The sequence below is a fragment of the Mastigoproctus giganteus genome, chromosome 8 (assembly GCF_048544385.1).
Source record: "Mastigoproctus giganteus isolate SK-2022 chromosome 8, ASM4854438v1, whole genome shotgun sequence".
Lineage (NCBI taxonomy): Eukaryota > Metazoa > Arthropoda > Arachnida > Uropygi > Thelyphonidae > Mastigoproctus > Mastigoproctus giganteus.
This window is the reverse complement of record NC_143582.1, coordinates 49,687,569-49,709,731: the sequence shown is the minus strand read 5'-3', so window position 1 is coordinate 49,709,731 and position 22,163 is coordinate 49,687,569. Positions and strand designations below refer to the sequence as shown.

Genomic DNA, 22,163 nt, shown 5'->3' with positions numbered 1-22,163 from the left:
GTTGGCAAATATGAATCAGAATATTTGTAAAAAATGTAACTTACCACTACACATGCAATAGATATGTTATGGTTGTAACAATGGGTATCATTATAATGCTCACTGAAAGAAGCAACCTATAAAGGACTAAGCTTAAGAAATAGCAATGGAGATGTGTTATGTGTAGGAAAGAAGAGAAGGAAGAAAAAGGTGATGGTTCCTACTCTACAGAAGAATGCCATGATTTGCTCCATACATCAAATGTTACAAATTATGATTTAGAGGTTACATATAAGCAGTCAAATACTCTATATGTAGAGGATATATTAATGAAGCTATCGAATAAAATTAATTTGCTGGATCTACTAACTGAAATCGTATCCATAAAGAATCAAATGGGTGATCTGCAGAAAGAAGAAGATGATGATGATGATATTAAGCAATCAGTTTCATTTGTCTCAGATTCCTTTGACAAAATGCAACAAAGTATGAGTAAATTACAACACTCAGATGCTACAATTAGCAAAAGGATTGTAGAATTAGAAGCATTATTCAAACAAAATGAGGAAAGGTCCAATTTAGTTAACTTAAAAATTGAGTCAATAGAACAGCAGCTTTTAGCTAATAATGTTGAAATTATAAGATTAACTGAATTAACAAGACAAAATCCTGAACATATCATACAGTAGATTGGGTATGCATTACAGTTTACAGTACAATAACAATGTAGTTCATTATTATATACCTAGTGATAAGAATAAAAATGCTAAGCCTACACTAATTGTAAAATGTGCAAATCATGTTGTAAAGGAAAAATGGATTCAAGAGGCAAAAGAGATCCGACTGACTGTAAATGATGTCTTATTTGGGAAACCAAACAATTAGTCAAAACACACAATTATAAATTTTTATGGTTAAAATATGGAAGGATTTATGTAAAGAAGAATAAATCATCGAGAGCTATAAGAATTTTGAGTTCAAAAAATCTGCAGAATATAAGATCGACTCTTTTACTTTGTATAATTGAAATTTTGTTTTGAAATTTGGAGTTAAGTTAAAACTAAGTTATCAGGTATGCTTTTTTGAGGAATCACAGTGTTTTAATTCACCTTTACATTTTTTTGAATAATCGTGATATTAAAGCTCTTATAATTAATAAAAACCAGTTCTTTCTGTTAATTTTACATATCAGATCATTAAGAAAAAATTGTTTTAACTACTTGCATTATATAAATGCAATGAGAGAATATATTTGATGTAACTGAGGTTAACATAAAAAAAATATGAAATTTCTCATTATGACATATATATAGGCGCCTCCATAGCCAGGTGGGAAGGAGCAGCAGTGCGTAGCACACGCTTCTTGATTAGACCGGGGTTCGAGCCCGTCACCACCAAATACGGAGGATGCGGAAAGGTCAGGGATTGACCACCGCATATCCCGGAGCAATATGGCCTTAGTTGCTAATGCTCTTAAAAAAAACAAATAACAATAACATATATGGTTATGACAAGGTGTATGTGTTGAGAGAGGGAGATGTGGAGGAATTATAATTTATTATAAAACATGCTTTAAGGCAGTACAAGTATATCACTTAACTCATTCTTGTGAAAACTGTTGTTAGAAATTATTAGGAGAAGATCTTAATAATATATTCATGATTTGTGTTTTCAATAGGCCACCATCAGAATCTGTAAAGAATTTCCTAATAGAATTAGCATTAGTAGAGGCATATGATGCAAGAAAGCAAGCTTATATAGCATCAGCCAAAAAAAAAAAAAAAAAAAAAAAAACCACTCCCATTTCACCCCTCCATTCGTTCCAAATACCTGTCCAGCTCAGCCTTAAATTTATTTAGGCTATCAACTTCCACAACAAAGGATGGAAGTCTGTTCCACCAACCAACTACCCACTGGCTAAAGGCAGACTTCCGCACATCTGTCTTTCTTCAGTTTAAATTTATGCCCTCTCAGGTGGTTATTCTGAGCAAGAGGAAGAATCCCATCAGAATTCAGCATGCTCAAACCATTCAAGGCTATATACCTCGATCAGATCACCTCGCAGGTACCTAGTCTCCAGACAGTGTAATTTGCAAAACCTAAGCATTTCTTCGTAAGAGCAACCCTTTGTTCCATTCACTAACCTTGTTGCCCTTCTCTGTACTCATTCCAACAGCTCTACATCCTTCTTAAAATGAGGCCTCCAGACCTGTATACAGTACTCAAGGTGTGGCCTGACCATTGCCTTATACAAGGGGATAATCACTTCCTTATCACTGCTAAAAAAATTCCTGTATATCATTGACAGGACACTATGAGCTACTCTTGCAGCCCATCTGCATTGCTCAGAAAACTTCATATCTGCCTGCACAATTACCCACAGGTCCTTTTCATTCTTTACCACTGTCAGTGTAGTACCACAGAGTTGATACGTCACTCTGGGGTTACTGCTTCCCATATGTAGTGCTTTACATTTGTCAATGTTAAACTTCATTTGTCACCTCTCAGCCCATCTGCTCAACTTTTCTAGATCCTGTTGCAGCAGCTTACTATCGTTAGTGTCTTTAATAACACTGCCAACCTTCGTATCATCTGCAAACTTGGACATTAAGCTTGATATACCATCATCAATATCATTTATAAATACAGAAAACAACATTGGACCTAACACTGAACCCTGAGGGACTCCACTAATAACATTAGTCCACGATGAGCAGTATCCATTGATTACCACCCTCTGTCTTCTCCCACTCAACCATCCCTTTATCCATAGCAGCAATTTGCCTCCGATGCCACACTGCTCCAATTTGTTCAGCAGTCTTCCATGTGCAACAGTATCAAAAGCCTTTCTAAGATCCAAATATATGATATCAAAGTTATTCCCTGCATCCAGTTCCTTTGTGACCACATCATAGTATCCAATCAAATTGGTCAGGCAAGACTTTCCCTTAACAAAACCATGCTGTGTCCGAGCTATAACTGAAATGTTGTCTAGATGATCCTGCAGTGCTTCTTTAACCAGTGCCTCCATTAATTTTCCTGGAACAGAAGTTAAACTAACAGGTCTATAATTACTTGTGTCGCCCTTTGATCCTCCTTTGTGAACTGGGGTCACATTTGCACATCTCCAGTCCATGGGTACTTCCCCTGATTCCAAAGAAGCTCTCATAATTATGGCTAAGGGTTTGCTTACTTCCTTTGCTGCCTCCTTTAATATAACTCGATAGATCCCATCCACCCCGGGTGCCTTTTTTATGTTTATCTTCAACAATTTCTCCTCCACTTTCCTCTCACTTATTACAAAATCATCTAGCTCACTGCCAGAGTTTAACTCGCCTCTGGCATTCTCCTCCCTGAATAACTCCTCATGGGTGAATGTAGATTAGAAAACAATTTTGCAATGGGATGACATACAGTCTTATAACACTATATGGTGCACTATGGCCACAGATGCTGATGTGCCTAATAAATCCCCAAACAAACAAACAATAAGACTATACTTGTAGAGATTTTAATATTAATATATTTACTAAAGAATCAGATAATGTGATACTCAAATACTCTACTATTCTAAAAAAATATGCGTTTGAACACACCTTATTTGGAATTACTAGGCAGCAAAAGACAAAGGGTGATAGAACTGTAAGTTCTTGTTTGTTTGTTTGTTATTTGGTTTTTAGGAGCATTGGCAACTAAGGCCATATTGCTCCGGGAAATGCGGTGGTCATTCCCTGACCTTTCCACATCCTCCATATTTGGTGGTCATGGGCTCGAACCCTGGTCTAATCAAGAAGCGTGTGCTATGCACTGCTGCTGCTCCTTCCCACCTGGCTACGGAGGCGCGTAAGTTCTTGTTTAGATCATTTTATAATAAATATAAAGTTGAAGTATACTAATTCTTATATACTATTAAATCAATTTTCAGATCACAGAACATGTATACTAATAGTGGATATGTACTCGAAACAATATTCATGTAAAGAAATTAGATTAACTGATTATAAGAAGAAAAACTGTTCATCATCAGGTAAGCTGAAACAAAATTTTAGAAAATATGTTTATACAAGAACAAGTAACTTACACAACAAGTATAAATGTCTTTTCAAATAAGATAATACAAATCATAAACAATTCAAGGTTTAACATTCACAGAAATGAAAATTATTCAGTTCACACTAAATTCTAGCAGTATGAGAAATAAGTTTAAGAAACCATAGATGACTAAGGAAATAGAAGAATTAATGGTTCAAAGGGATAAATATTTTAGGCAGTATAGAAATTATCCATCAAAGGTAGAACACTGTGACAATTATAAAATACTTATAAACAAACTTACAGGTATGATTAAAAGACAAACAAATTCTTATTATAATCAACTTTTTATGAATAAGTATATAACTCAAAAGGAAAAATGGAATATCATAAATAATCTGTTAAGTACAAGGAAAAGAATATCTATTGTAATTTGATTTTTAGGTGCATTAGCAACTAAGGCCATATTGCTCCAGGGATATGCGGTGGTCATTCCCTGACCTTTCCGCATCCTCCGTATTTGGTGGTCATGGGCTCGAACCCCAGTCTAATCAAGAAGCGTGTGCTATGCACTGCTGCTCCTGCCCACCTGGCTGAGGAGGCGCCAAAAAAGATTATCTAACGGAAATCAAATTAAAACATTATTAGAACAGATTTCTAGTACAAATAAAAGTATTAAGCTGCAAATTAGTTTGTTAAGGCAATTTAAGATATGAATAGGTTTCATAATCATTATTGCCAAATTTTTTTTTTTAAACAAGATAGGCTTCCTCAAATTGTGAATTCTTGTATAGTTTTAACTCCACAATATACTGAGATTCGTAGGATTATTGAACAGTTAAAGAACAAGAAATCTTATGGATTGGATTGTATTACAGTAACCAAAGTTAAAAGGAATAAGGAACAGTTTGCTGTACTCTTAGTGAAGCCTGCAGCATGATGCTATCCAACAAATTTACTTTCATTTAAGGTAATTCCAATATATAAAAAGGATCACCCGATGATCATTATAATTATAGACCAATAACAATACAGTCAGTACTAAATAAGATTATAGAAAATTATATTTTTTGCCACATTAGCAAGTACTTACATCAATATGGATTGCTAAACAACTCTACTCCTATTCTCATATCAGAAGGATAAGAGTACATAGACATCATTAGAGAATTTAATGGATTCTTTTAATTTATATTTAAATAATAATAATTTCATCATGATTTTATTTATGGATTTGACTAAAGCTTATGACTTAATTGATATCCCTATATTGAAACAAAAACTATTGAAAATTTAAGGAATCCAAAAACAATTGCTTTTGAATTCCTTAAATTATTTGAAAATTTTGAACATTATTTTTGATGAGTTGAATGAGCAAAGGAATTTTTCACATAATTTAAGGAATCCAAAAGCAATTGTCTTGCCTTGCCTTAGGGCACTGAATAGATTTGGAGAAAGGCATACAATGAATATAATTAACAATTTGCTGGCTAGTGTTCATTCCAGATTCAGGAGAAGTTATCCTATTTTCAAATTAAAATATTTAATAAGAGAATTTCTGATTCTTAATGATTCAGTAGATTAGAGTTGCTTTACATACAGGGTGTCTCAAAAATATTGGTACAAACGTTTAGGGGAGGTAGGTAACAACTAAAGGAATGTAAATCTCATAGGAACCCATAACCGGAAACGTCACCGTAAGTTGGTACACGGCGCTGTTCATCAGTTCGCGAGAGGGAAAATTTCTGGTTTACTCATTCGAGCAGTAGTCACCGCACGAAGAGCATGCATCGATATACGAACTGTGAGCTGGCAGACATGCACCTAGTGTACGGATTAGCAGAGGGCAATGGACGAGCCGCTCAACGAATTTATGGAGAACGCTTCCCAGACAGACATGTACTGGACCACCGTTTGTTTGCACGTGGGCATCAAAATTTGTGCGATTATGGGTCATTTAGAGGTAACAGGAGTACTGCGGGCAGACCACCTTCGACGCAAACTCCCGCCATGGAAGAAAGTGTGTTAATGCCGTCCAGAATAATCCTACTACCAGCACACGTGCCATTGCCTCTGCCTTAGGAGTGTCTCGTTGCAGTGTACAGCGTGTCTGGCACTACGATTCCTTACACCCCCTTTCATCTCCAAAGGGTTCAGTTACTACTCCCCCAAGATCATCCTGCACGTGTGGCTTTTGTGCAGTGGTTTCTCCAAGAAAGTGTTCAAGACGAATTTTTCAGCCTATGTTTTGGTCACAGATGAGGCTTATTCAATCAGCACAATGCTCGTGTGGGCTTACAACAACCCACACGGTGTGTGCACCCCCATGCGGCACAACATCGCTTCTCAATAAATGTGTGCACAGGTATGGTCGGTGACTGCTTAGTCAGCCCATACCTGTTACCATCCCACATGAACTCCGCTAAATATCGGAACAAGTTCTACCAGGGTTACTTGACGATGTTCCAGCAAATGTGAGACGCAACATTGGTTTCAACATGACGGGGCGCCTGCCCATTACGGAAGGTGTGTTCGTGACCATTTGAACGGGCGTTTTGGGCGTCGATGGATTGGCTGTGGTGGACCCGTTGCCTGGCCCCCGCGCTCACCTGATTTATCAAGCCTTGATTTCTTTCTGTGGGGGCCGTCAAATCTATCGTGTATGAATCGCCTGTGGAGATGCAAATGGATCTCGGGGCAAGACTCATCTGTGCTGCTGCTACTGTCAAAGAAACTCCAGGTGTGTTCGACCGTGTCCGCCAATCCATGCTGCGTCAGTGTCACGCATGCATCGCGTCTCATGGTGGAACCTTCGAGCATCTGTTGTAACATCATGAAATGCATCCATCTCAGCATTGTCGCTGTTGTGGGTATTATTGCATCAGGAAATCATGTATCCAATCACTGCCTGCAATAAAGATATTAATTAAATAAATGTTTGTCACCAATTACTGTCTTGGGTCATTTCTTTCTTGTGCCTCTGCTACTACTTTCCCATGATGTTTCCGGTTATGGGTTCCTATGTGATTCACATTCCTTTAGATGTTACCTACCTCCCCTAAACGTTTGTACCAGTATTTTTGAGACACCCTGTATAAATAGTACTCTCTGTTTACGGTATGGAATGTATTATGTGTGGCAATGTCATTTTTTTTTTTCTTTTTTTGTTTAATAACAAATATGTTTGGAAAACTGTTTTATTTGATGAATTATAACTTGTCATGAAATTTAATTTTCTTAACAAGTTTATTTATCATAAACAAATTTTTTGATGAATAAATTGTATTGTATTATTCAACTGTTCAAAATCTCTCTTAATGATTTTGTTAGCAAGCATAATCCGTACTATAAATGCTTCAATAGGTATTCCATATTTACTTGAAAGTTTCAAGCAAAACAGAAACAGTCAGAATGAATCTTCTTAGAGTTTAACCTAGCTTTAGCACTGGGCCTAAACTTAAATTTCTAAGACATTACCTCCCATAATACATATTTTTCAGTAATATCTAGGTTCTCAGTAATTTTGCTTATAGTGTGGGTCAACAAAATTTTCATATTTTGGACTATTACAATTAGCAATCTCCTCATTCAGTAAGCTTGTGGTTATACACTAGTAGTCCAAATATTTATTGTAATTATGCCTTACTTTAATATTAATCTGTTTAATAGGATTTAATTATACGGTATTCCAATTCGCTATTAATAAACTTGTATGTTCTGTATTTAAATTTAAATATGTTCATAAGTAAATGCTTTAAATGCACATTTTTGAAGTGATACTCATTACATAGCTTGCTCAATGCCTTACGTTCGCTGTGCTTAAACTGAAATAATATACTATGCGTAGTTTTAAATTTTAATTGTTGTGCTATCCTATTAATCAATTAATAATTTAAAATAATTCACTCTCTACTTTCATGTGCTATCCATTTTACTGGTATTATGCCCAGAAGTTAATCTTTCAACTATTTTATCATATGTTAATTTGTTAAACATTTGAAATATAGCATACACACATTGGTCTTGTGTGTTATAAGTGCAGCATTTACCACTGAACCTTTTATTCAATCCATATGAATATAATGATTTTTTTGGTTAATATAAATAAATATTCCATTATATCCCTTTTACACACACTCCCAACAGAATAGAAATTTGTATTTTCATTAAGCTATGTTAGTGCTGCAATTCATTTCATTGCCAAAATAATGTTATTACTGAATTAAGAATTCTTACCTTGCCTGACATTCCATACAGGAAATCATACATGCTAACATGACAAAAAAATTAGTTCATCTGGATCAACAGTTGTGTGCTTTGAATGTACAGAACCATTAATGCATACTTGTATTTTATACATAAGCCTGATGTAGTCGAATGCAGTAGCACACGCTCTTTGAGTGGACTGGGGTTCAAGCCCGTGATTGCTAAATATGATTAACATTTGTATTGATTGATTTATTATAAACTCCACTGACCTGATGGTTGTGCCGGAGTATAAACAAGAACATTTTTTAGTATATAATATAAGTATAATAGAGTATAGTATATTATAGAAGAGTTACAGAGAATTAAAAAATAATTCTCTGTAATACATGTTATTCTAATATAAAATCAGTATGAAATATATTTATTAATTTTATTATTTAACTAGATTGCACATCTTACCCTGGCTTCTAGCAACACTACTTCCATTCCAAACTGTTGCAACTGCTGGGCAGCAGCCAAACCAGATATTCCAGCTCCAATAATAATAACTTTTCCATGTTTTTTCACTGAAATATAAAAAATTATTTTGCTTTTGTAAGGTAAGGGCTATTTTATGTGAAATATGAACATATTTCATATAAACATATATGCAGTATTAAAATAACTTTAATTCTTCTTCTGTTTTAATTTTTACTTCAATTCTAATTATTGTTAATGCAATACAGGCTTTAGATATTGAACTTTTTTGCTCAATATCTTCACTATATTTAATATAAAAATATCTAAAAAGCACTAATGATAATCAGATCAACAAAATTAAAAGTAATCAATCTGTTTTTTGGTTTCAGTTAATCAAGTTTTCTTTTTCAAATTTTTCTAAATAAGTTAAATTAATATTAAATAAAATTTGAAGACAATCAATAAAAGAGATGTTTCAAATTATTACCAGCTAATAATTACAGATAGGGAATTATCAAATCTATTCTACAACAGTAAAAAATTTAACTATTTTTAATCTATGGTATTAAGAAAATAAAATGTGAGGAAGAAGCCTAGGTGGATGAATAAGGAACCAGATACAGCAGACTGTTGAAATAACTACACTCCAAATAATGGAACATTTGAGCTAATGTTTATATACAGGAAAGATGTCTTGCAGTGCCAAAAAAAGAAAACAGCAAGTCACGTGATTACTGTATTTGTTTACATTTGCCATTTTGAAAGTGAATTCTATACAGCAGGCCCCCGTTATAACGCGGTTCGCTTTACGCTGATTCGCCATAATGCTGTTCTTATATTATAACCTGTATCTGACTATAACACTGTCACAGATCACTATAACGCTCTTTTACAGATTGCCTTTTTGCATATTTACCGAAATTGTTTCATTTGATGGAGTCAATAGCTTGAAAATGAATAGCAAAACAGCATTAAAACGTTTCCACACCGACTTGAGAAATTTTCCCACGCTCAGTGAAATTTTCTTGCACATTATATTAATTGCAGTACAGTGACTTGTTACGTAGTTCCGAGATCAACATTTTCAAAAATGATCAAGTATACTGCTTGTAATATTTGCATTATATGCATTTATCCGAAGTCTAGTCATCACTCAGTACAGTATCAAACATCATGCGTAACGGACAGTATACTTGAACATTGTATCATAATTAATGCAACCAACAGTTACATTTACCAAGAGCTAATAGTGGCCGATAAGAATGAAAAGAAACGACGTCTGGATGCAGTACGAAGACTATAAATGTAAGGAAAAGACTGAATTTGAAAATTAAATTAGACGTTTTGAAGCGAATTGATTCCGGTCAATGACAAGCGGCTGTGTGCCATAATTTAGGACTTGCAAGTTTAACTGTAAGAACAATTATAAAAAAATAAAGAATTAATTTTAGCAGCGGGAAAGATAGCTGTTCCACTGCAAGCAACTAGGGCTAGGCCGGCTATTAGGATTGAAATGGAAAGACTTTAACTAATTTTATTGAAGATAATATCCAATGCAGAATTCAGTTAAGTTAAATATTATAAAAAAAAAAAAAAAAAAAAAATAGAGAGAGAGAGAGATTGCCAATATGATTATCTGAAGAAAACTCACCTAAAAATAAAAATGTGGAACCATTTAAAACTGGTAAGGGCTGGTTGAATAGATTTAAAATCCAGGGAGAAGCCACAAGTGCAGATCAAGGAGCCGAAACTTTCAAAAAAAAACTTGTTAAAATTATTGAAGAGGGGTATTATGTGTATTACTTCTCAACAAGTTTTTAACATAGATGAAGCAGGACTTTTGTGGAAACGAATGCCTAAAAGAAGTTTCATATTGAAAGAAGAAAAAAACATGCCAGGTTTCAAAGCGACAAAGGATCAGTTGACTTTATTGTTGGGTGGTAACGCTGCAGGAGATTTAAAATTAATACCCCTTTTAGTTTATTTGGAAGAGGGCCAAAGTTCAACCCAAAATCGACACATTTTTCATGATTGAATTCATCAATTAAATAAAATCAATTTAGATCAATTAAATTCATGATTTTAATTGGAATTTTAAGTTTAATTTTGATAGGTTTTATTCAGAATATTAAATATTTTGACCGACATTTGTGCATCTTTTCACTACCATTTATTATTGATTAGGAAATATCCTATGGCACCGACCGCAACTCACAAATATATATGTTACCTTATGGGAATGCGGGGCTCGCTTAGCGTGGATTCACTTAGCGCTCTGTTTTTCCGGAACGAATTATCAGCGTTAAGTGGGGGTCATCTGTACTGATATCACAGATTATACAACTGTTTTACATTTATTTTAAATTAAAAACTCCTTACTATGGCTCCTCAAATAAACCTCATACAGAGAAAAAAAGAACATCAAACTTAGTGACCAACTTGATATAATCCAAAACTATTACATTAGGGTCACCTGGAAAGTCAATTCATACACTCATGTGTATTGTGTCTGTAAATTGTGTGTGTTCTCTCGTCGATTTGTCTGTTTTTCTGGACAAAAACCCCAGTTTCTGGGCAGCGGGGAGGGGGGGGGGAACCTTGTTATCTATGCCTGCGGAGTGAAAAAAGCCCATAAAAGTTCCTTGTATCACCAACAGGATTCAAACTGCGCCTTTTCCACCTGGTGTGCGGAGGACAGTGACGATACCACTGTGACTAAACTTAATATAATAAAGAAATTAGAACAGGGTATAAGTAGGGATGTATTAATGGCAGAATATAACATTGGATTGTCCACATGTTTATGTTTTTTATGTGCAGTTAATAAAATTGCATTCTGAATCTCTCTATTTCTTATTTAGCCTTGTTATTTCTGCATTAAATATATTAAAAATAAAACTTTCTAGATAACAGAAAAATTGAAATAATGACACCTTGAATCCCCGAAGGTGCCATTATCCTAAAGGTCTAATGTACTTTAATAGAGCAATAAAAGAGCATGGGACAGTTATATGGCAATGAAAAGCTCCATACAAACATCAGTTATAAGTTAACTTGCAACAGTACCAAAAAAATGGCTAGGCTAATCACTGGCTAAGAAAGAAAGGACAGAACAAAGAGTTTTAATATTAATATTAGAATGGCTAAAATGGTGGAAGTGGACTTTTCTGCATTTCAAGGAGAGGTGGAGGTTCCCAATCATTCATACTTTCCCTGTAGTCAAAAACTTACTATCCAATTCCACTTTGTACTTTACCAAACTCTCCGTCTTGGCCACCTTGATTCAACAATCAACAAGACACCACCTGAAGGTAAAATTCATGAGGTCAGCCATCTGTTACACTCTAAGATTTTATATCTGTGTATCCTGATTTTTGTCTCTCATGTCAATGAGAATATACAATACAGTTTTATAAAGAGAAAAATCTTGATTAACTAACCTGATAAACTATTCTGATAGTGTCCGTCGTGATTTGGATGTCAGTAATAAATAGGATCTCTGTTGAATGTTGTTCAAAAATTGATTTATGGTAGCACCCTAGTCTTTTATCTAACAAATCCATAACCTGCATTCAAAACATGAGCTTAAAGCATAAGAATTTTTTCTATAAGAGAAAACAGCTTAGATGTTCCCAAGGAGGTTGCATCTTGGGCCTTGTTGTTCTAGGCAATACTTTTCCTTTTCTATCAAGTCATCCCAACTTCAGCTGTTAAAACTAATGACTTTTTCTGCTTTCCCAACTCCATCTGGTAATAACTGCCTTCTTAATTCCTTATATCAGAATCATATTAATAACTTCCTGGCTGTACTGGGATCTTTGGTTAGTGTGTCAACCATTTGGGAACAGTATTTACTTCTTGCGTCAATGTCTGTTTCTTACAGGTTGTGATAGAGACAGGAGTAATTCCACCTGTGGACCATATTGTTCAAGGTTTAGGCCTAAATGGATGTCATATGAACTAATGAGACATGTGACAGAGAAGAAAAATACGTGGGATACATACAAATTCACAGGTTACACAGAAGCCTATGATCAATATAAGCTGATCTGTAACCAAGTTTTTTTTTTTTTTATGTAAACCATAAACACGAGAGGTATTAGAACCTATAGTACTTAGTACCGTGCTTGGGTTGGAGGTTGAGAAGACGAAAGAAGATATTTGTTGACATTGGACTTGAACTTCTGTAGACTGTAATTTTCAGGAAATACATATGAAGGAAGGTTGTTCCGGAAAACGGCAGTTGAATGAATAAACGAGGAAAATGAAAAGTTGGTTGTGTGAGTTTCAAGTTGGACAGTAAATGGATATTCGCTGGTGGCAGCACGTGTTCAAACTGTTTTATAAGATAGAGCGGGAATTGTAGAAGCCAATTCAGAAGAACAGTGCCCATGGAAGTATCTGTAAAAGAGGCATGCAGCAGAAACAGTACGTCTATGAGACAGCGAGTGGAGAGACTCTGTTAGAGATGAATCATTAATTAACCTAACTGTGCTCTTCTGAATGGAATCAAGAAGCCTGAGAGAGGTTTTGGGGGTACCACCCCAGATGTGGGAACAATATTCCATGGCAGGGCGGATTTGCGATTTATACAGAGTGAGCAGTTGTTTGGAAGAAAAGTAACGCCGAGAGCGAAAGAGAAAACCAAGGTTTTTAGATGCAGAGGAAGGAATATTTGTAATGTGCTTGTGCCAAGAGAGATTAGAAATCAGGGTAATCCCCAAAAGAGATATATCATTTTGCTTAGAAATTGGAGTGTCACTAAAGATAAGCATAGGAGCAGAAGAATCCTTTTTGCGAGATATAACACAAGACTGAGTTTTAGAAGGGTTGAAATCAACTAAGCTGTCTTTGCCCCACTGGAGAATTACCTGAAGATCGGCATTTAAGGAACTGGTAGCAGATTTTTGAGAAGTTGAAGCTGATTGAGCAGGACAAGGTTTCTCAAAATGGAAAGTGGAATACAATGTGCTATCCTCGGCAAAACTGTGAATAGGATTTCCAGTCAATGGAAGAAGGTCATTAATATACAAGAGGAAAAGAGTGGGGGAAAGAACTGAATCTTGGAGGACACCGGTATTAGTGGAGAAGTTAGAAGACAGAGCGCCATCTACCATCACCCTCAGTGAGTGATCAGAGAGAAAACGGGATAACCAATTACAAAAACAGTTGGCAAACCATAGGATGGAAGCCTGTTTAGAAGATCTTTATGCCAAACACAATCAAAACCCTTTGAGATGTCAGGAGCAACTACTTGTGTTTCACCAAACCTTTCCATTGAATTAGTCCATAAATGGGTAACATAAGCCAGAATATCACCAGTGGATCGACACTGATGGAATCCATACTGGCGGTCATTGATCAGACGGAAGGTTTCTAGGTAGTTTAAGAGTTGGCGGTAAATTGATTTCTCCATTACTTTAGAAAAAGTAGAAGTAATTGCAATAGGATGATAATTGGAAGGGAGGGATTTGTCACCCTTTTTAGGAACTGGCTGGACATGAGCAAATTCCCAAGCAGAAGGGAAAACACCTTTTGGAATAAGAAAGTGAAAAAAGGTGGCAAAGAATAGGAGTAAGTTCAGGAGCACAGGTTTTGAGAACAAGTGGAGAAATACCACCTGTATCTTTCTTAGCATCAAGATTTATCAAAATCCTTCTGACATCCTTTTGACGGAAAACCACAGGAGGCTTTGAATTGAGGGTGTTGGGAATGGTGGAAGGTGTTTGTTGTTGTTTGTTATTTGGTTTTTAGGAGCATTAGCAACTAAGGCCATATTGCTCCGGGATATGCGGTGGTCATTTCCTGACCTTTCCGCACCTTCCGTATTTGGTAGTGACGGGCTCAATCCCCGGTCTAATCAAGAAGCGTGTGCTACGCACTGCTGCTCCTTCCCACCTGGTAACGGAGGCGGCGTGGGAGGTGTTTTACCAAGATCATTAATACATGAGTTGGAAGAAAACTGGGATGCTAGAAGGTCAGCTTTATTCTTGGCTGAAGTGACAACAGAACCATCTGGTTTTGACAGAGGTGGGAGCAGAGATGGGCAAACGTTGCGGCCAATAGCTTTGGCAAGAGACCAGAATCCTCGGCTACCATTACGGCAAGAAACAAGTTTTTTACTCTTAGCCTGTTCAAACTCTACTTTGGACTGATTAATAACTGCTTTACAATTGTTGCAAGTTTGGGGGTAGGCAGAAAATGGAACTGAAGATTAAGACACAAGCCAATTAAAATATGCAACATTCTTCTCTTGAACAGCCTTAGCACATTTATTGGAAAACCAAGGTTTAGATAAACGATGAGATTTTAAAGTGGAGTGTGGGATAAAGGATTCCATTCCTGCAAGAATAATTTCACTGACACGATCTGATCAAAAGTTGACATCAGAAGTTTTGAAACAGTAATCCAACCAAGGAAAAAAAGAAAAGAAGTCTCGTAAGTCATCCCATTTTACATTCTTGTAATGCCAAACAACACGAGGTTGGGAATAGCCATGAGATAAAGGCTCCATTGGAGAAGAGACAATCACCAAGTTGTGATCTGAGATACCTAAGGGACCACTCACTTCAACTGTATACTTAGAAGGGTTGTTTGTGAGAAAAAGATCAAGCGTGTTGGCTGTGTGGTTAGGATAGTCCGGTATTTTTGTAGGTAAATGAACAATCTGTACAAGGTCATTAGTAACTGCAAAAGCCTCAGCATCTCGACAAGTTTGGCTGGTGTGACTAGAAAATGGAAGCCAGTTGGAGTTGTGAACATTAATATCACCAAGGAAAATTACCTCACTGTTAGGAAAGTTGGACTGGAGAAAGTCAAGTTGCAAAGAGAGGAAGTCACAGAGCTCCAAGTGATTAGTGGAGTTGGGAGAACGGTAGAGACAACAGATGAATTTGACACAATGAGGTAAAGGGACTGCCAAGTCTCTGACAGAGAATATCAGATCGGACATATGCACAAGTAGAACCATTGAGGTGAAAGGAATCGTAGAGCGAATAATTTGGGCATGTGAGATGAGCAGTAGTTGAATCAACCGATAACTGAGATTCTGTCAGAAAAAGTACATGGGGTTTGGCAGACTGCAAGTGAAAATGGGCATCGTTGAGATTAGAATTGAGACCACGTATATTTGTGAAATGAATTAGGAAGTGCTTGGAAAGTTTAGATCTTTTCGCAGATAAGCTTGCTCTATTAGTTTGACAATTCATGGTGTATTCAATAGTAAGAAAAAGTGGATGGGATATGCTGTATGAAGTAATGAAATTTTTGGATATGGCATACACATGGTAAGAATATACCCAGATCCTTGACATAACGTGGCCTCGACAATGTTCCCCGCATATACACTACTCAGACTCCTTCCAGTCACTATCTGGCAGAATAGAGGTAGCAAGATTATATAGGTTCGGTCCAGTGTACTAATTAGCGGCCGGCCTGCGAACACCATTTTAGAGCTATACCCTCGAAATGTAAGGAATATTGGATCTTGACACAATGTTCATCATAACCTCAAAAGTTATCAATCATACTGCATGATGGAAGAGATAGAGAATGGTTGACCGGAACTTAGTCTAGAGCCTATACATGGGTTCCACCACTTCAAGCCTCCAATAAGCTAAGTGGTGGTATTGCACCGGTTGATGAGAGTCATCTACCACCTAGTACTGCCTGGTAACATAGAGGGGCGGCATTCCTCCATGTGGTGTGGGCGCCACACCTCGACCTCTGCTTACGTTGGTTCACACCTGGGTGGTCACCCACCATGTACTTATGCATAGAGGTTATACCCAGGATTACTAACAGTCCCACCATCGTGAAAGTGCAAGCAGAGGACTGTCACAAACCATCCGGACTTCGCCGAAATTAGGTCCACTTGACTTGAGTGTCTCCCGAATATCAGTTCCATCAGTGTTTTAGACTCCCAGGTAGCAAGTACAGCTTGTCTGGCATATCTGAGAGAATGTCTGTGACAACCTCTGTGATAAAGTCACAAAGGAGATTAGGCAGGCAAAGGCAGATTATGAGAAATCTTTGGCAAAGGATGCAAAGAAAAACAACAAAGATTCCTTTACTTATGTAAACTCTAAAAGGAAGGGGATGAATCAGATTGGTCCACTTGATATCAATGGTTCAACTGTTGATGATCCTGCTCAGGTGGCTAACAAATTAAATGAGTATTTTGCATCTACATTCACACATGAGGAGTTATTCAGGGAGGAGAATACCAGAGGTAAATTAAACTCTGGCAGTGAGCTAGATGATTTTGTAATAACTGAGAGCGAAGTGGAGGAGAAACTATTAAAGATAAATATAAAAAAGGCACCTGGGGTGGATGGCATCTATCCAATTATATTAAAGGAGGCAGCAAAGGAAGTAATCAAACCCTTAGTCATAATTATGAGAGCTTCACTGGACTCAGGGAGGTACCCATGGACTGGAAATGTGCAAATGTGACCCCAAATCACAAAGGAGAATCAAAGGGCAACACAAGTAATTACAGACCTGTTAGTTTAACTTCTGTTTCACGGAAATTAATGGAGGCATGGTTAAAGAAGCATTGCAGGATCATTAAGGAGGTCTTGTCTGACCAATTTGATTGGATACTATGATGTGGTTACAAGGGAACTGGATGCAAAGAATAATTTTGATATCATATATTTGGATCTTAGAAAGGCTTTTGATACTGTTGCACATGGAAGACTGCTGCACAAATTGGAGCTGTTTGTTTGTTGTTTTGGTTTTTAAGGAGCATTAGCAACTAAGACCATATTGCTCCGGGAATATACGATGGTCATTTCCTGACCTTTCCGCATCCTCCGTATTTGGTAGTGATAGGCTCGAACCCCGGTCTAATCATGAAGAATGTGCTACGCACTGCTGCTTTTTCCCACCTGGCTACGGAGGCCTCACAAATTGGAGCAGTGTGGAACTGGAGGAAAATTGCTGCCATGGATAAAGGGATGGTTGAGAGGAAGAAGACAGAGAGTGGTAATAAATGGGCACTGCTCTTCGTAGACTAGTGTTATTAGTGGAGTCCACAAGGGTTCAGCGTTGGGTCCATTGTTGTTTTCTGTATTTATTAATGATATTGATGATGGTATATCAGGCTTAATGTCCAAGCTTGCAGACGATATGAAGGTCGGCAGGGTTGTTAATGACACTAATGACAGTACGGTGCTGCAACAGGATCTAGAAAAGTTGAGCAGGTGGGCTGGGAAGTGGCAACTGAAGTTGAACATTGAAAAATGTAAAGTACTGCATATGAGAAGCAGTAACCCCAGAGTAACGTATAAATTGTGTGGTACTACACTGACAGTGGTAGAGAGTGAAAAGGATCTGGAGGTAATTGTGCAGGCAGATATGAAGTTTTTTGAGAAGTGCAGGTGGTCTGCAAGAGTAGCTTATGGTGTCTTGTCAATGATATATAGGAATTTTCTAGTAGGGATAAGGAGGTGATTTTTTTTTTTTTTTTTATGAAAACCCCAAACACGAAAGGTATCAAAACCTATAGTACTTAGTACCGTGCATGGGTAGAAGGAGAAGTATGGGGGGGAGGGGGTGCTGGAAACTTTGCTCTAGAGACTAAACATGGGTTTCACCACTTCAAGCCTCCAATAAGCAAAGTGGTGGTATTTCACCGGTTGATGAAAGTCATCTACCACCTACAAAGGTGGTAGATGATTATGATTATCCCCTTGTATAAGGCAATGGTCAAGCCACACCTTGAGTATTGTATACAGGTCTGGAGGCCTCATTTTAAGAAGGATGTAGAGCTGCTGTAACAAGTACAGAGAAGGGCAACAAAATTAGTGAATGGAACAAAGGGTTACTTTTATGAAGAAAGGCTTAGGTTTTGCAAATTACAGTGTCTGGAGACTTATGGGAAATTAGTGTCTGGAAACTTATGGGAAAGCGGCGCTTTCCCATAAGGTAACATATGTATTTATGAGTTGCAGTCGGTGCCATAGGATATTGCCTAATCAATAATATCGGTCAAATTATTTAACATTCAAATATTTGTACATATAAAATATTCTGCATTATATACGTATATAATGATGTGGTAACTACTTAGGTTTCAAAATTAAACTTAAAATTCTAATTAAAATCATGGATTTAATTGATCTAAATTAATTTTAATTGATTTAATTTAATTTATTTAATTTATCATGAAAAATGTTTCGATTTTGGGTTATACTTTAGCCCTCTTCCTGCTAAACTAAAAGTGGTTTTAATTTTAAATCCCCCACAGCATTACCTCCCAACAATAAAGTCAACCGATCCTTCGCCACTTTGAAACCTGGCATGTTTTTTAATTCTTTCAATATGAAACTTCTTTTAGGCATTCGTTTCCAAAAAAGTCCTTCTTCATCTACGTTAAAAACTTGGTGATAAGTATAACACATAATACCCCTCATCAATAATTTTAACAAGTTCTTTTTTGAAAGTTTCGGCTCCTTGATCTCCACTTGTGGCTTCTTCCTGGATTTTAAATCTAGGGATTATTCAACCAGCCATTACTAGTTTTAAATGGTTCCACATTTTTTTTTTTTTTTTAGGTGAGTTTTCTTCAGATCATCATATAGGCTAATCTCTCTCTCTGTTTTTTTTTTTTTTTTTTTATAATATTTAACTTAACTGAATTCTGAATTGGATATTATCTTCAATAAAATTAGTTAGTCTCTCCATTTCATTCCTAATATCCAGCCTAGCCCTAGTGGCATGCAGTGGAATGGGTATCTTTCCCGCTGCTAAAATTAATTCTTTATTTTTTATAATTGTTCTTACAGTTAAACATGCCAGTCCTAAATTATGGCACACATCCGCTTGTCGTTGACCAGGATCGATTCGCTTCAAAACGTCTAATTTAATTTTCAAATTCTGTCTTTTTCTTACATTTATAGTCTTCATACTGCATCCAGATGATGTTGCTTTTTCATTCTTATCCGCCATTATTAACTCTTCAAAAATGTAATTGCGTTGATTGCATTAATTATGATACAATGTTCGAGTAAACTGTCCGTTACGAACGATGTCTAATACTGTACTGAGTGATGAATAGACTTCGGATAAATGCATATAATGCAAATATTACAATCAATATACTTGATCATTTTTTAAAATGCTGATCTCGGAACTACGTAACAAGTCACTGTACTGCAACTAAATTTCACTGAGTGTGGGAAAATTTCTCAAGTCGGGTGGGAAACATTTTAATGCTGTTTTGCTATTCATTTTCAAGCTATCGACTCCATCAAATGAAACGATTTCATTAAATATGCCAGGATGCAATCTGTAAAAGTGCGTTATAAGTGATTTGTGAAGCGTTACAGTCAAATACGGGTTACAATATAAGAACAGTGTTATAGCGAATCAGTGTAAAACGAAGTGTGTTATAACGAGGGCCTGCTGTACACTGATATTTTGTTTAGCATAAGCACTTATGAATTTATTTTTCAGATATATCCAATAAAATATTTTTTCCCAAAATTATTCCTTTAAAGCCGGATTACAAATGGCTAGATGGCAGGAAGAAAAGGGATGTAGTGGACAGTTACTCTTTAAAATGTATGAATAGAAGCAAAATCTCTCATGGATGATTAGCATATATTTTAATGCTGAAAAATGAAATGCAGTTATTATTTCTACTTGAAAAATAATAACTGCAAAATAAGTGACATACTTGAAAGGAGTGAATTACAATCCAAGCAAATACAAAGTTCTCGGTGGAGAACTTTGTATTTGCTTTGTATTTGTACAGGCAGGAGGTAAGGTGGGTCTGTGGTGACTTGTCAAAGATTTATTGAACAACAGCCTGTGGACACAGGGAGGTTATAATTCCACCAAATAAGGTAATTGTTCAAGTATTCAGGCCATACCTAAAAAAAAAGAAAAGACAATTTTTTCTGAAAATGTCACAAAATAAGCAATATGTTTAGTAAAATTGGCAAAAAGGCACCCATATGATGAGAGACTTCAAATAGGCATTATACAGGGCTTTTTAACTAGGGTATATTTGAAAGGATCTGTATTAGGCATTGAGCAGGAGTTAGTAAAATGAATGAAGATGAAATTTTCATGCTATTAAATAAAGCTAGAACCACAGAGCACAAACTCATACTAAAGAGAAAGAACTAAGACTCAACTGTTGAAATTTTCTTTAGAAAGTGGGTTTTTAATAAATGAAATAAGTTAGCTCCATGTATCATGCTGAGGCTGGTGGCAACACAGATTGCAATTCCTGGTGGAGCAGTACCTAAAGGAGGTGGGAAACAAATAAGTAGTATGCACAGATAAAGATATGGATAAAAAGAACAAAACAAATAGTGTTTTTTGGTACATTAAAATCAAAGAAGTAATTCTAGAAGAAGCTACCCATCTTGTAATATCTTTAAAGCATTATTATTCCTGACCAAGACCACAGTAGAAAACCACTGAGCTGATGAAGTCAGTAACTAACAATAAATTTGTGTAAGATGAATATAAATTCTCAAGAGGAACTGAACATTATGACAATATATAAATTAATATGTAATGAAATTACTTAGTGAGTAAGAAATCTTAAGGCAGTCTTTGTAAATGTGGTCTGAAAAAATGGCAGTTAAAGTACAACTTTGGGAAATATGAGGTTCTACATTTGGGTAATGGTAATCTCAGACTGGCTTATTACTTGGGAAGCAACAAATTTAAGGCAGTTGACAGAGAAAGATGGGAATAATAAAGAACTTTTTAAGATAAGACATTCCAATTCTGATTTACTGCCCTGCTCTATATGTCTATATAGTTGTTCATTGTACTCATCACAGCCATCTGGCCTATAATGTACTCCTCTCATTTTTATTTTTACAGTGGTGCTTATATCACAATAAACTGATCAACTTTACAATGGCAACTCACATCAGCTAGGCCCAATGCCTTATATTCTGTGCTACTTAACTAGCAGAATAACTCTCTCTTCCCCTCCTCTCCTGTCTGCCCTTTTTATACCTACACACTGTACTCACCATCCCTTATTTTTGTATGGCACCATGGCATATAATATCCCCAATAATGTCTGAATTTGATAACTTAACCAATACTTCAAATTCATGAAATTTATTTATGATACTCCTATCATTAGTGTACAAACAAGTATATGTATTCCTGTTTTTGTTCTTAATAACCTTAACACAGCCCACATATTTTCTTGTTCTATGAAGTCTCCCAGCAGACTTCATAATTACCCTGCTTTTCAGGTTGCCACATGTCCCATCAGAAGCTTATGGTGCCATTAAACTGTTAGGCTGTGTATCCTTCCCACAATCTCCTTTCCAAACTAGCAGTTTTCTTACACAACCTAGATAGCATCAGTAAATATTCTTGCATCCCTACTATTTAAGTGTATATCCCATCCCTGTAAAAACAGTCTCTCCCGTTAACAAGCACAGATCATGCTGAGAAAAATTCTATTCCACGAGTCTTGCACAATCTTGCCTAATCCAAAC

The 22,163-nt window shown here is 36.2% G+C and overlaps 1 protein-coding gene across 1 annotated transcript in view; it reads right to left on the bottom strand.

Annotated features, from left to right (window-relative positions):
- The window catches only part of Su(var)3-3 (lysine-specific histone demethylase Su(var)3-3), an 801,787-nt gene that overhangs the window by 734,033 nt on the left and 45,591 nt on the right, over positions 1-22,163 (bottom strand). The window contains exon 5 of the mRNA XM_090379361.1: positions 8,680-8,786. Within this exon, the coding sequence (XP_090235487.1) occupies positions 8,680-8,786 (107 nt within the window). The remainder of the gene's footprint in view (positions 1-8,679; positions 8,787-22,163) is intronic.